This window comes from Phyllobates terribilis, unplaced genomic scaffold (assembly GCF_046119375.1).
Source record: "Phyllobates terribilis strain yellow unplaced genomic scaffold, ASM4611937v1 Scaffold_3__8_contigs__length_932513732, whole genome shotgun sequence".
NCBI lineage: Eukaryota > Metazoa > Chordata > Amphibia > Anura > Dendrobatidae > Phyllobates > Phyllobates terribilis.
Window position 1 is genome coordinate 267657067 of NW_027362763.1, and position 14033 is coordinate 267671099.

At 45.0% G+C, this 14033-nt stretch overlaps 1 protein-coding gene across 5 annotated transcripts in view; it reads left to right on the top strand.

Annotated features, from left to right (window-relative positions):
* SCHIP1 (schwannomin interacting protein 1) overlaps window positions 1–14033 on the top strand; it is a 771081-nt gene that overhangs the window by 660664 nt on the left and 96384 nt on the right. Inside the window, exon 1 of one of the 5 annotated variants that reach the window (XM_073674803.1) lies at window positions 8158–8304. The exons of the other annotated variants lie outside the window; for them this stretch is intronic. Within the exon in view, the coding sequence (XP_073530904.1) occupies window positions 8278–8304 (27 nt within the window). The 5' untranslated portion in view covers window positions 8158–8277. Of the gene's footprint in view, window positions 1–8157; window positions 8305–14033 lie in introns of those variants that run through there. 5 annotated transcript variants of the gene reach the window in all.

Sequence of the window (14033 nt, forward strand, 5' to 3'; positions counted from 1 at the left end):
GAAGTCAGGGCCGTCTTGGCAGTATGTTACTGAGCGTCTTGTTCTATCGCTTCAATATGCTACACAAGATAGGATCAGATTTATGGGGCAGTTTTTCTTTTTTTCAGAGTTTAGTGAGATCAGAGGTTCTCTAATTGAGAATTCCAGGCGTATAATAGGAAGTCCTAGGTGGATACTCGTTCCCTGTAATCAACATAGCAGCTTACCCTATGCAAATCCAGCCATTAATCCTGTGGTAAGGAGATTGCAGCTTGTCACAACGTTGCTGTAGATTTGGAGACTGTTTGCGTGGCTTCCTTATGCTGTTTCCTTCTATTTAAAGTAAAAATTTAGTATAAATTTAGATCTTCAAGGACGGAGCTACACTGTAATTTACTTTTGAGAAAGCATCTCTCGCTTGTCATGTTGGAGTGGAAGCTGCGTGTACTGATATAGTCATTGCAAATATCGAAATACAAATTATTTGTCTATCATACAGTCATTGGGAGAATCTGCAGCGAGCGAGGGCTGCTGTAAACTTACTGATAATGATAATGGACAGTTCCCATGGTTGTGCTGTAATTACGCAGCTTGGAATTAATGCCATGCTTCTTGCTGTGTGGTAATAGATTAATGCAAGTAATTCTTTATGTCTATTCAGGCGTTTTCTGTCTTTTCTGGAGTACATGTTTTTTTGGGTGCTGGTATGTTTATATACCCCGGGGATGCAGTGCTTTAATGATAAAATCAATGATGTTTCCTACACTCATAATGAGACAAGCTTTTCTGGTGCCTACGGCACTGGCTGGAATGAGTGTCCCACCACCCTGGTCCCTGAAATTCATCATGATAGCTGTGTGATGGATGTTTATTAAATGTTTCCCTCTTTCCCACTTGTCAAAGATCACAGCCAGGGGGGTCGTCACTGAGCCCACCCGCTGTTATTTTTGGAGCGAACAGCTCTCTGCTGCCCCCTATCATCTGGACAATTACGCGATTGACCAACGATTAACGGAGAAGACCGAAGGCTGTTTCCACTAATAGGCTGGTTATTGTGAAGTTCGCAATGACCGTATCGGGGGTATATACATATATTCCATGCGTTGGAATCGGAGGTATATATACCATATGCTCACTGTTAGTTTCCCAATAACCAGCCTATTAGTGGAAACAGCCTGCGGTCTCCTACATTAATCATCTGTCAATTGCATAATTTTCCAGACGATAGGAGGAGGGGGTCATCACCCAGACCACCCTCTGTTGCCTATGGAGCGAACAGCTCTCTGCTGCCCCCTATCATCCAGACAATTACACAATTGACCGAAGATCAACAGAGGAGGCCGCAGGCCAGTTATCGGGAAACTAACAGTGAGCGTATGGTATATACACCTCTGATTCCAACAAATGGAATATATGTATATACCCCATATACAGTCACTGCGAACTCCACGATAACCTAAGACTACTCACTGCCACCACCACTCATGTTTTATACAGGCAGACTGGAGGCCTGGTTCTGGTAGTGTATGGCTTCGGCGTGCGGGTTACAGAACAAAAAGAACAGAACTATTACATTTTATATTTAATCCAAAACGAGGCAGTGTTTATAACAAATATCCAAAAGATTTTACAAAGGTGACAAAACAAAACATCATATACAATTACGGAAAATAAAAGGATAAAACAAAAGAAACTTACTACGCTGACCACAGAGATGGCTCAGCTAGTGAAGGAGAGCACTTAGATTGGAGACATCCAGTAAATGAGATTCATGCATACACCGAAGTGTATCTCTCTTCAGGAACCCAGATCATAACTTGCCTTGACCTTTATTCAGCACCTGAGTTATACCCACACACCCACCCGTGATGACCTCACATGGGCTGGGTTGTGGGATGTCTTCATCCCTTCAGGATTTTATGAAATTCCCAAGTTATAAGATATCTCTCCTCCTGACCAAGTCCGGCTCCAGGTTTTTGTGGGCCCCGGGCAAAAGAGTCTCTGTGGGCCCCTTAAATACATACCACGCTTCATGATGCACAGATACAGCAGAGAAATTTATATATATAATACAATGCCAAAGATTTCACTTCTTACATTACATGAGCGATATCTATTGTAAATTCCACAACAGCTCAGAAACCGGCAAATCGCTCCAAACAGAATACTGGCCCCCATAAAATGCTCCATACAGGATACTGGTCCCCATATTATGCTCTGTACAGGATACTGGCCCCCAAATAATGCTCCATGCAGGATATTGGCCCCCATATTACGCTCTGTACAGGATACTGGCCCCCTCATAATGCTCTATACAGAATACTGGCCCCCAAATAATGCTCCATGCAGGATATTGGCCACCATATTACGCTCTGTACAGGATACTGGCCCCCTCATAATGCTCTATACAGAATACTGGCCCCCAAATAATGCTCCATGCAGGATATTGGCCACCATATTACGCTCTGTACAGGATACTGGCCCCCTCATAATGCTCCATACAGAATACTGGCCCCCAAATAATGCTCCATGCAGGCTGTGCCCCCATATAATGTTCCATGCAGGCTGTGCCCCCACATTTTGCCCCATGCAGGCTGTTCCCCCCACATAATGCCCCATGCAGGCTGTTCCCCCACACATAATGCCCCATGCAGGCTGTTCCCCACACATAATGCCCCATGCAGGCTGTTCCCCCCACATAATGCCCCATGCAGGCTGTTCCCCCCCACATAATGCCCCATGCAGGTTGTTCCCCCCACATAATGCACCATGCAGGCTGTTCTCCCCACATAATGCCCCATGCAGGCTGTTCCCCCCACATAATGCCCCAATCAGGCTGTCCCCCCCCACATAATGCCCCATGCAGGCTGTTCCCCCCCACATAATGCCCCATGCAGGCAGTTCCCCCCACATAATGCCCCATGCAGGATGTCACCCCCACATAATGCCCCATGCTGGCTGTTCTCCCCACATAATGCCCCATGCAGGCTGTCCCCCCCCACATAATGCCCCATGCAGGATGTCACCCCTACATAATGCCCCATGCAGGCTGTTCCCCCCACATAATGCCCCATGCAGGCTGTTCCCCCCACATAATGCCCCATGCAGGCTGTTCCCCCCCACATAATGCCCCATGCAGGTTGTTCCCCCCACATAATGCACCATGCAGGCTGTTCTCCCCACATAATGCCCCATGCAGGCTGTTCCCCCCACATAATGCCCCAATCAGGCTGTCCCCCCCCACATAATGCCCCATGCAGGCTGTTCCCCCCCACATAATGCCCCATGCAGGCAGTTCCCCCCACATAATGCCCCATGCAGGATGTCACCCCCACATAATGCCCCATGCTGGCTGTTCTCCCCACATAATGCCCCATGCAGGCTGTCCCCCCCCACATAATGCCCCATGCAGGATGTCACCCCTACATAATGCCCCATGCAGGCTGTTCCCCCCACATAATGCCCCATGCAGGCTGTTCGCCCCACATAATGCCCCATGCAGGCTGTTCCCCCACATAATGCCCCATGCAGGCTGTTCCCCCCACATAATACCCCATGCAGGATGTCACCCCCACATAATGCCCCATGCAGGCTGTTCCCCCCACATAATGCCCCATGCATGCTGTTCCCCCCACATAATGCCCCATGCAGGCTGTTCCCCCCACATAATGCCCCATGCAGGCTGTTCCCCCCACATAATGCCCCATGCAGGCTGTTCCCCCCGACATAATGCCCCATGCAGGCTGTTCCCCCCACATAATGCCCCATGCAGGATGTCACCCCCACATAATGCCCCATGCAGGCTGTTCCCCCCCACATAATGCCCCATGCAGGCTGTTCCCCCCACATAATGCCCCATGTAGGCTGTTCCCCCCACATAATGCCCCATGCAGGCTGTTCCCCCCACATAATGTCCCATGCAGGCTGTTCCCCCCCACATAATGCCCCATGCAGGCTGTTCCCCCCCACATAATGCCCCATGCAGGCTGTTCCCCCCCACATAATGCCCCATGCAGGCTGTTCCCCCCCACATAATGCCCCATGCAGGCTGTTCCCCCCCACATAATGCCCCATGCAGGCTGTTCCCCCAACATAATGCCCCATGCAGGATGTCATTCCCACATAATGCCCCATGCAGGCTGGTCCCCCCACATAATGCCCCATGCAGGCTGTTCCCCCCCACATAATGCCCCATGCAGGCTGTTCCCCCCCACATAATGCCCCATGCAGGCTGTTCCCCCCCACATAATGCCCCATGCAGGCTGTTCCCCCCACATAATGCCCCATGCAGGATGTCACCCCCACATAATGCCCCATGCAGGCTGTTCCCCCCACATAATGCCCCATGCAGGCTGTTCCCCCCACATAATGCCCCATGCAGGCTGTTCCCCCCCACATAATTCCCCATGCAGGCTGTCCCCCCCCCCCCCACATAATGCCCCATACAGGATGTCACCCCCACATAATGCCCCATGCAGGCTGTTCCCCCCACATAATGCCCCATGCAGGCTGTTCCCCCCACATAATGCCCCATGCAGGCTGTTCCCCTCACATAATGCCCCATGTAGGCTGTCCCCCCCACATAATGCCCCATGCAGGCTGTTCCCCCCACATAATGCCCCATGCAGGCTGTTCCCCCCCACATAATGCCCCATGCAGGCTGTTCCCCCCCACATAATGCCCCATGCAGGCTGTTCCCCCCCACATAATGCCCCATGCAGGCTGTCCCCCCCCCCACATAATGCCTCATGCAGGCTGTTCCCCCCCACATAATGCCTCATGCAGGCTGTTCCCCCCCACATAATGCCCCATGCAGGATGTCACCCCCACATAATGCCCCATGCAGGATGTCACCCCCTCTTATAATGCCCCATGCTGGATGTCACCCCTCTTTATAATGCCCCATGCAGGATGTCACCCCTCTTTATAATGCCCCATGCAGAATGTCACCCCCTTATAATGCCCCATGCAGGATGTCACCCCCACCCCCTTGTAATGCCCCATGCAGAATGTCACCCCCCTTATAATGCCCCATGCAGGATGTCACCCGCACCCCCTTATAATGCCCCATGCAGGATCTAACCCCCCTTTATAATGCCCCATGCAAGATGTCACCCCCCTTATAATGCCCCATGCCTCCATATATTAAAAAAAAAATAATAAAATCAAATTCTCACCTCACTTCTCACCTGCTGCCGCTGCTCCGGACTCCTCAGCATTGCCGGCGTCTTCCCGCTCTGCGCTGTGACGGCTCAGGAGAGAGCGCGGTGTAAAGACGTCACCGCACCCTCTGACCTGAGACGTCACTGTGCAGCAGCCGCGGAAGAGACCGGAGCTGCTGCGGAGGCACGGGAAGAGGGAAGTATTCTGCTGGCTGCCGGGACCCTGAGCAAGCGGGTGGGGGGGGCACTGGCACAGCACCGCTCACAGGTCCCATAGCGCGGTGGGGTGCCCGACACTGAGTGAGCCCCCCCCGCCTGCTTAGGGCCCCGGCACTTGCCCGGGTGCTGACGCCGGCCCTGATCCTGATGACTGCAGAAGTTTGAGACCGCCGCCATATTTTCCATCAGGATTTTACCTTTCCCCAGAGACCAAACATGGCTGTTGTCAGTTATCTGATCACTTTTGATTTGGGGCTTATAGGCAGGGGTTACACTTATGAGAAAACACGCATCTTCTTCCCTGATTAGTCCTTAAGCTGAAAATGTATGTCCCATCACTATCGGATTGATGCGAACTCCAATATTTCTAACGTTCTTTCAGAGTCTGGGGTCAATGTTCAGCATTTCCCTTGCAGGGAACAACAGTGTCACTTGAATTCAATATGCATTTCCTATGGACAAAGCCTCTTCCATTTTTCTATCTATGTGTAAGCACATGTATCCTTTTGTTGTCCAACCCTCTGAAAATATTTTTTCTGTCTCAATTACCTATCCCATCTATAACTCTTTGTCTACGCACAAAAGACATCCTCGTTGGTACTGCAGGGGTCCCTTTATTTCCAAAAGGAGCTGCCTTCATTTTAATTAGGATTGTCACTATAAAGCTATACCTAATTTCATATTTATGCCCATTGTCTAAGTCTGTTTCAAGGATGCTTAGATTGCAAGCTCTTGTCCTACTGCAAAAGAGAGAGGAGGAGGGAGGGGATGAATGCCTCCCTCACCAGTGGCTTCAGAGATCTTAATATTTTCTATGACACCGCTGATCCCTAACATTTTTTTTCTTAATAACAAATACTAGAGTTTGGCAAAAAGATTCGCAGAACCCTGGTCCAGCGTCCATGTCGGTGGTCCGTGGCTGCCAGACTAGAGCCCAGCGAACCTCCTATAAGCCGGCATCCTCAGCTCTTCTTTTACATGAATCCATGCTGGGCTTACTAATCGGAAGAGGCACCAGGAATGCTGGCAGGTAGGAGGAGGTTTGCAGGGCTCTAGTCCAGCAGCCATGGACTACAAACATGAACGCTGGATCCAGGGTTCTGCCAATCATTTTGGACAACTCAAGTAAATACACCCAGTTTCCCTCCACCCCCTCTATATTTTTAGTTGGGTTTGACAGCTGCCATTATCACGCAATATTCTTTGCCTTCCGACTATATAATATGTATGCGGGCCTCATGACCCTCTCCACTCATGGAGAAAAGGATAATACTGATGGATTTCAACATGTCTGATCCTCTTGTTTCATAGGGAAGATAAACTGCTGTCACATGTGTCTGCCATCTCTTTACTTCCCTCTCCCCATACAGATCACATGTACGTTCAACTGAGACTAGCTTACATGTTTATGGGATCCTCCACCGACATTTTTCTAATATATATGGCTAGCCCAATTCGCTTCACTCATTCTCTTTACTATGTATGGTTAAGTTCCCACATTGAGATTCTGGTGATATTTTGACGCTGTGTATTATCGCTGAGCAAAAGACGCTGTGTCTTAGGTCACGTGCACACATTGAGTAGTATTTGGTGAGTTTTTTACCTCCGTATTTGTAAGCCAAAATCAGGAGTGGGTGAAAAATGTAGAAGTGGTGACGTGTTTCTATTATACTTTTCTTCTGACTGTTCCACTCCTGGTTTTGGCTTACAAATACTGAGATAAAATACGGATAGTGTGCACGTGGTCTTACAGTACCAATAAAGTGAATGGGATTTATAGAAATCTCTTGTCCACTGTGCTTTTTTTTTTGTGTAGTGTAAAGTGACCTGCGGTGCATGTTTCCGCAGCATATCAATGCCTCTTGCGGATATGGTAAGTTCTGTGTGTTGATTTTCCCAATAGAATTCCATTAAATGTGGAAAATCTGCAGATAAAACACTCGAGCATTTTTATCACATTTCCGTTGCGGAAACACACTAAAACGCATGTAAATCTGCACATGGCTGTATCAATCAAGATTTGTCAAAGTCAAATACGAGGAAGTATCAAAAACCGCAGCATCAAAACTATAAAACCGCATGTAAAAAATGCCGTGAAAAAACGCAAGTTACCTAATTTAGTTAATAGGTGCAGAAATGCTGCAGAAAATCTACATCAAAAACTCATCAAATACTCATCGTGAGAACGGTACCTTCAGGAAATATGCAATAAAATGCTACTCAAAATTTTTCTAAGTGGGTTAGCTGAGAAAATACTGGAATTTATGATATTTATGACATTTTATAGTAAAGCAGGGTATATAGTATTTGCAGCATCCGTTGCCAACCTCAGTCTTTTAAGTGCTTGTTATTAATCTACCGTAATCACTTGATTTGGCAGAAGAACAACATAAGCGCTAGTTCACACAACCATACTTTCGGCCGTTAAAAACGGATCGCACTCGGACCAATGTTATTCAATGGGGTAGTGCAGATGAGCGATTTTTTTCACTGACGGTGTCTGCTTGTGAAAAACTTTCAATGTGCACTAGTTTCTTCCGTAAATCAGATGAGACTCGCTCATTCAAGTCTATGGGTGTGAGAAAAAAAATTGGATGGCAATAATATGTATTACAGCAATAATACGGTTATAACTAAGTCACCAATGTAAATGACTTAGATAGCGAACCTTGTAAAATGACCAATGTTGTTTCATATACTAATGAGTTTAGATCACCAGGCCATGTGGCTAATTGTCCCGCACTTTGTTCAGGGTGTAGAAAGAGCAAAGGTTGTCAGGAAAGTGAAGATTCATGTGAGTGACTACACTTGGATCTTGGATTTATTGGGAGTTACTGAGTTCAGCTTTTCTATATTCAATAGCAGATTTAGTATTTTTACAGCAATTTAATGTAACAAAATAGTTTGTTCTTACAACATGAATGCTGATGGAAAGCATCGGTGGGTGAGTCCCAATTGTTGGATTATAGAGCGTATAGAAATAATGGCGGTTAGGGGGTATAATTTCCCTTTGCAAATGTAGAACCAACATTCTGCTGCGACGTGTAGAGATTGTCATCACGCATCATAATTAAGGAATTCTGAAATAGTTATAACAAGAGAAAAGAAGGGTTAAATTTACATATCCATGTGAAGTTTATCAGTAACTGCATTTTATAGGCTGTTTATAGTGAGGAATGAATACTGATTATTACTGTAAGTCAGGGGCGGACACACCATTGGTGCAACCTGTGTAAGCCGAACAGGGGGCCAAGAGATATGAGCTATTTGGCTATGTTCACACTTTGTGTTTTTGCTGCGCTTTTTTTTTTTTTTGGTGCATTTTTTATGTCCGTTTTAAACTGCATTTTACAGTACCAGCAAAAGCTATGCGATTTCAGAAATCTCATGCACACTCATTGGTATTTTTCCTGACTGATTTGGAAAACTGCTGTGTTTTTGCAAACTGCAGCATGTCACTTTCACCCATAGAAAGCAATGAGTAAGTGCAAAAAAGCAGGAAGAAACGCAGGTATCAGGTTTTGCGTTTTTGGTGCAAAAATCGAAGGAACTTGCATCATCTTTTTTGGGGGGGGGGCACTAAACTTTATCAGCATGCAGAAGAGACAAAAAAAACACAGCAAAACCTGCTTTTTTGAAGCTGCTTCTTTACTGCCAAGAGAGCAGGTTTTGCCTGCGGAAAAAACGCAGCAAAAATGTAACGTGTGAATATAGCCTTAGACTGCAAAGGGCCAATATATTTTTATTCTTGCACAAGGGCCCTCTTCTGTCTGTTTCCGCCCCAGGTGTTAAGTAAAAATGCTTTTCCAAGTGAAATAAAGAGAAAGTGGGTCTCTATTCACCCAGCTATGTAATTTCAGCTCTACTCACAGATGGGTGACTATAGATTCAATATATATATAACTATGCACATTTATTTATCTATATACATTTATTTATGTATATACATGCACAGAAGAGAAAAAATGAGACTATGGCTCAAACCAGTGCTTTTGTAGTAATACCTAATTTTATATTGTTATAGCCATTCTCAGTGACACTTTTCACTATTGGGCCTCATTCAAATGTCAGTATTTTTTCTGGTACGCACAAAAAAAAACTGAATGAGTTTCATCAGTGTTTGGTCAGTATTAGTGATGAGTGAATGTGCATGGATCGGTCTTATCTGAGCACGCTCGGGTGTTATCTGAGTATCTTCGGCGTGCTTGTATATTATGTTCGAGTCTCTTCATAGGTTGCTCAGGATGTCTATGGAAGCGATGTCTGCCCAGTTCAGAAGTCCAGGTGACTAGAAGAGTTCATCATCTGATGCTTGTCTGATGACTCACTCTTCTACTCACCTGACCGCTGCAGCCAATTACAGACTGCAGCAATGCTGTTAACTGCGAGCAGGGCAGCCGCCGCTTCAAGAGCCGCTGCAGACTTCTGGAGCCTCCTCTGCTGGATCTGTGAGGGCAGTGGAAGTAGAGTATGCCTACATGTTATATTTTTGATCAGTCCATGTCTAAAAAAAATATTTTTTTTACTGTCAGACAACTAATTTATACTCCACTGACTTAAAATAAATAGCTCATATTCCTCTTTGACATCCAGAGTACCCAGAGTTATGTGCCATGTGATTAGAAATATACATTAAGGAGAAGTCCATGAAAATGTGATGTATTTATGTGATTTATGGCCTTCTAGTGATAATTCATATTAGTGATATTACCAGCAAAGATGTCTGACCACTGTGTTGTTGTAGTACACTATGAACCTGGCTTCTGGATTGGTTTTGTGTATGTCTAATCTTTCCTAGCTAACATGGAAAACTGATTCATTTATATTTTCGGCTCCTAGAAATGTTTCCTCTTCATACCACTCACTGCTGATCATTTCCGCTGCACTGGATGGCTTGTTGGCCAGCAGATGGTACTGCTGCAGCATCTCATCATTTGTCTTTTTCTCCAACACACTTGAAGTGAAGCTCCTGTTTTCACAATTATTGCTTTGATAAATACAGGTTAAATAATTCAAGTGAGACTTTTAAGCCTGATATCCAATTTCCACGTTACCAAAGAAAAAAGATTTGCAGAACCCTGTTCATAGAATCATAGAATGTTAGAGTTGGCAGGGACCTCCAGGATCATCGTGTCCAACCCCCTGCTCAATGCCGGATTCACTAAATCATCTCAGACTGATGTCTGTCCAGCCTCTGTTTGAAGACTTCCATTTTAGGAGAACTCACCACCTCTCGTGGCCGCCTGTTCCACTTTTTAATCACCCTCACTGTCAAAAGTTTTTTTCTATTATCTAATTTGTATCTTCTCCCTTTCAGTTTCATTTCATTGCTTGTGTTTCCATGTCCAAATGAGAATAAGGATGATCCCTCTACACTGTGACATCCCTTCAGATATTTGTAGGCAGCTATTAAAGCGCACCTGTGCCTTCACTGGCCTGCCTCCTATTTTACCTAGCCCCTCACTACTAGATACATTTTGTAAAATAGGAGGCTGGTCAGTGAAGACACAGTGATCTGTCATAAGACCATTCAGATGAATATGTAAGCAGAGCACCAGATAGAGCGCCCCCCCACAGGCCACCCCAGAGCACGAGCATATCATTATCCCCAAACTGAAAGTAAAGATTACACAAGAACCACAGGACGGATTTCATCAACCAAGGTATCATATTAATCAGTGTAATGTCGCCCACCTGACAGTGTATGTAGTTTACTGAGCACAATCCTGCTGACAGGTGCGCTTTAAGTCTCTTAGTCTTCTTTTTTGCTAGCTAAACATTCCCAGATCCTTTAACCGTTCCTCGTAGGACATCGTTTGCAGTCCACTCACCATCCTAGTAGCTCTTCTCTGAACTTGCTCCAGTTTTTCAATGTCTTTTTTTAAAATGTGGTGCCCAGCGCCCGTGTCTGATGTCCATGGCTGCTGGACCAGAGCCATGTGAACTTCCTCCTACCTGCCGGTATCCATGGTACCTCTTCCAATTAGTAGGACTTACTCGACTTCATACATATGTTTGCTTAATTTTATATGTCATATTATAGGGTGATAGGAAGCTGAGACATAATATGGTTTTCTCACCGTTGGACACCTGGAGATGTTCATGGCTGATGTGCATATGTTTTTAATGCATTTTCTCAGTGAAAACACACACAAAATGCATATGCATTTTTTGCCTGCGGATTTTCTGCATCTGATGTAATTCCATGGCGAAAATTTGCATGTAAAACTCAGAGTAGTCCCAAGAGAAAATGATATGTTGTGGATTTCAAACACGCAGGTCCGTTTATGCTGTTTAAACAAAAAAAAAGCATAGTGGGTATGAGATTTCTATAAATCCCTTCTACTTTGCTGTTTTTTTGTGCAAAAATTCACCAAAAACTCACTGTAAGAACTTAACCTCACTGTTCTTGTGACACAGTGCTACACAAGTTACTGATGGTTTTGTTTTCCCCAAAATTGCTGCACTACAGTGTAAAGGCATATTCATATGACAGTATTTCTTGTCCACACATGACCTATAGAATAAAATATAACTATTCACTCTTGCAATTTAAACCAATCCATGAGTCTGTTCTGTTAAACTCATGGTAAGGGCCCTGGCATAAAATCTTTGAAAAGTCACAAAATTTAAATGCAACTTGGAGTTGTGCCTAAATTTTGCGAGTTTTGGTGTTTTCACACCAGTTTCTCCCAGCTCCGAAAAATGTGTGGGGCGAGGGCGTGGTTGGGGTGGGACACTCTTGCGCCTCTAATTCATGATGAGCTGTGGTGTTCCATATGCCAGAACTCGCACTCCAGTACTGGAGTACTGCATGGAGGCGCACACCACTCGTCAGACGCTCCAGATTCATTAAGAAGCGGGCATCTCTTCATGAATCAGGAGCGTCTGACTCTAGCACGCCCCTCATCAAGACCGACATGAATAACGTCAGTCTTCATTAATCAGGCCCCAAATGTTTTCTATTCTGTTTGATCCTTGCAGATCAGAATCGGCAATAGATAGAATAAGGGATAATTTACAATTCTGGGAAGAACCACTTAATGCCCACAAAAATAAACGGCACACTGACACGTTATAGTTTGTGCCATTTCACATGTCCTTTTTTAGTGGAGGAGGGTGGGGGTGTTTCCGGGTCTATGGCCTACATAAAAAAGAGACATGTCCAAGTCTACTGATACAGTCCATATTTCAAAATGACAGACTCCATCTGTGTTGCATCCGTGTGCTGTCCGTTTGAAACACAGATGTGAGAATTCAGCCTTACATACTCGTATATACTGCTAACTGTGGACAATACCATGCTGTTCCACCCTTCGCACAGGAAATAATAGTTCCCATTAGCTTCACCATTGCTATGATTTACATTGCATTCTGTCAGGATTTTTGTTGCTGTTGACAGTCAGAATAGCCTAGTCTGTCAGATAGAGGTAAAATGTATGAACCCTGAGAACTACTAAACTTTTTTTTTTCTCCATAGATCTTTTCTTAGTAGAGCTCTATAACTAATGTATTTTCTTGGAAATGGATGCAATGCAGCCATGGTTCTGCTGGGGATTCCACCTTCCAAGTTGTACAGAGCTGTGTACACATAGTCTTCAGGTCATCTTATTGATTAGGAGGAAGAAAATAATAGGCCTATGAGAATAACATTCACCGTTCCTTATACGCACTCTAATCACTCCATGGTTTATTGATTGACAGCCTGTTCTGCACACAAGCTGCACATATACGCTTCAGAGCAGGCTGTCAGTTGGTGTACCGGAAAGTGATTACACACCACTCTCTCTGTGTAGTAAGCAGTGACTCTTACAGCCGCCTGCACCTCCCTGGTGACTGGAAGCGAGCAGCTAAAAGGAGAATATAACTTAATTTTCTACCTGTAGTCTCTGTTCCAGTAAACTGTCTATGCAGGATTTAAATGCTGTTTACCTGCAAAATAACACTATATCTGCAGGTAAGTAGTGTTTCTAGATGGGGCAGGTTTCTTTTAAGGTGTGCACTTGACTAGATGGGTCACCCTGAATCACATAAACAGGAGAAAATCCAGCTTAACGGACTTGTGAACAAAACAGAATCAGCCATGCAAGTTCCATGATATGTGACATTCACGCGTTTCAGGTGACTGCGCACCCTTAATAAGGATGTGCTCTACCGAGCACTTTTGGTGAATAAAGAAAAAAATTTGTTCACAAGTTTGTTAATAAGGATTTTCTCCTGTTTATGTGATTGCCGTACGCTCTAAAGCAGTGTTTCCTGTACTCCGAACACCAAAGGATGTCTTCTACGGTGAGCTGGACTTTATTTGGTCACCCTGAAGGCAAAGTAAATGCCTACTTTCCTCTTAATGATGCATGTGATACAAGATAGAAATCATGTACTGATACTGCAGATCATGCACTAGATATAGCATAAAACATTGCATGAGTTCTCCATGAAGTGTTCCTTTAATTTTTTTTTCTGTTGGAAATTCATAACATGCAATTAATAGAACACGTATGCGAGTTAGCACTGTGTTTTTGTCCATCTTAGGGAATAAGAGCTTGCTTTAGCGCTGCCTTTTTACTGCACTGACAAAAAAGTAAAAAGCGCCACCTGACAATTGAAAATGGAGTAATGGTCAGCTGTACATTGACAGACTGCTGCATCATCCCCACAAGGCCCCAATGGATG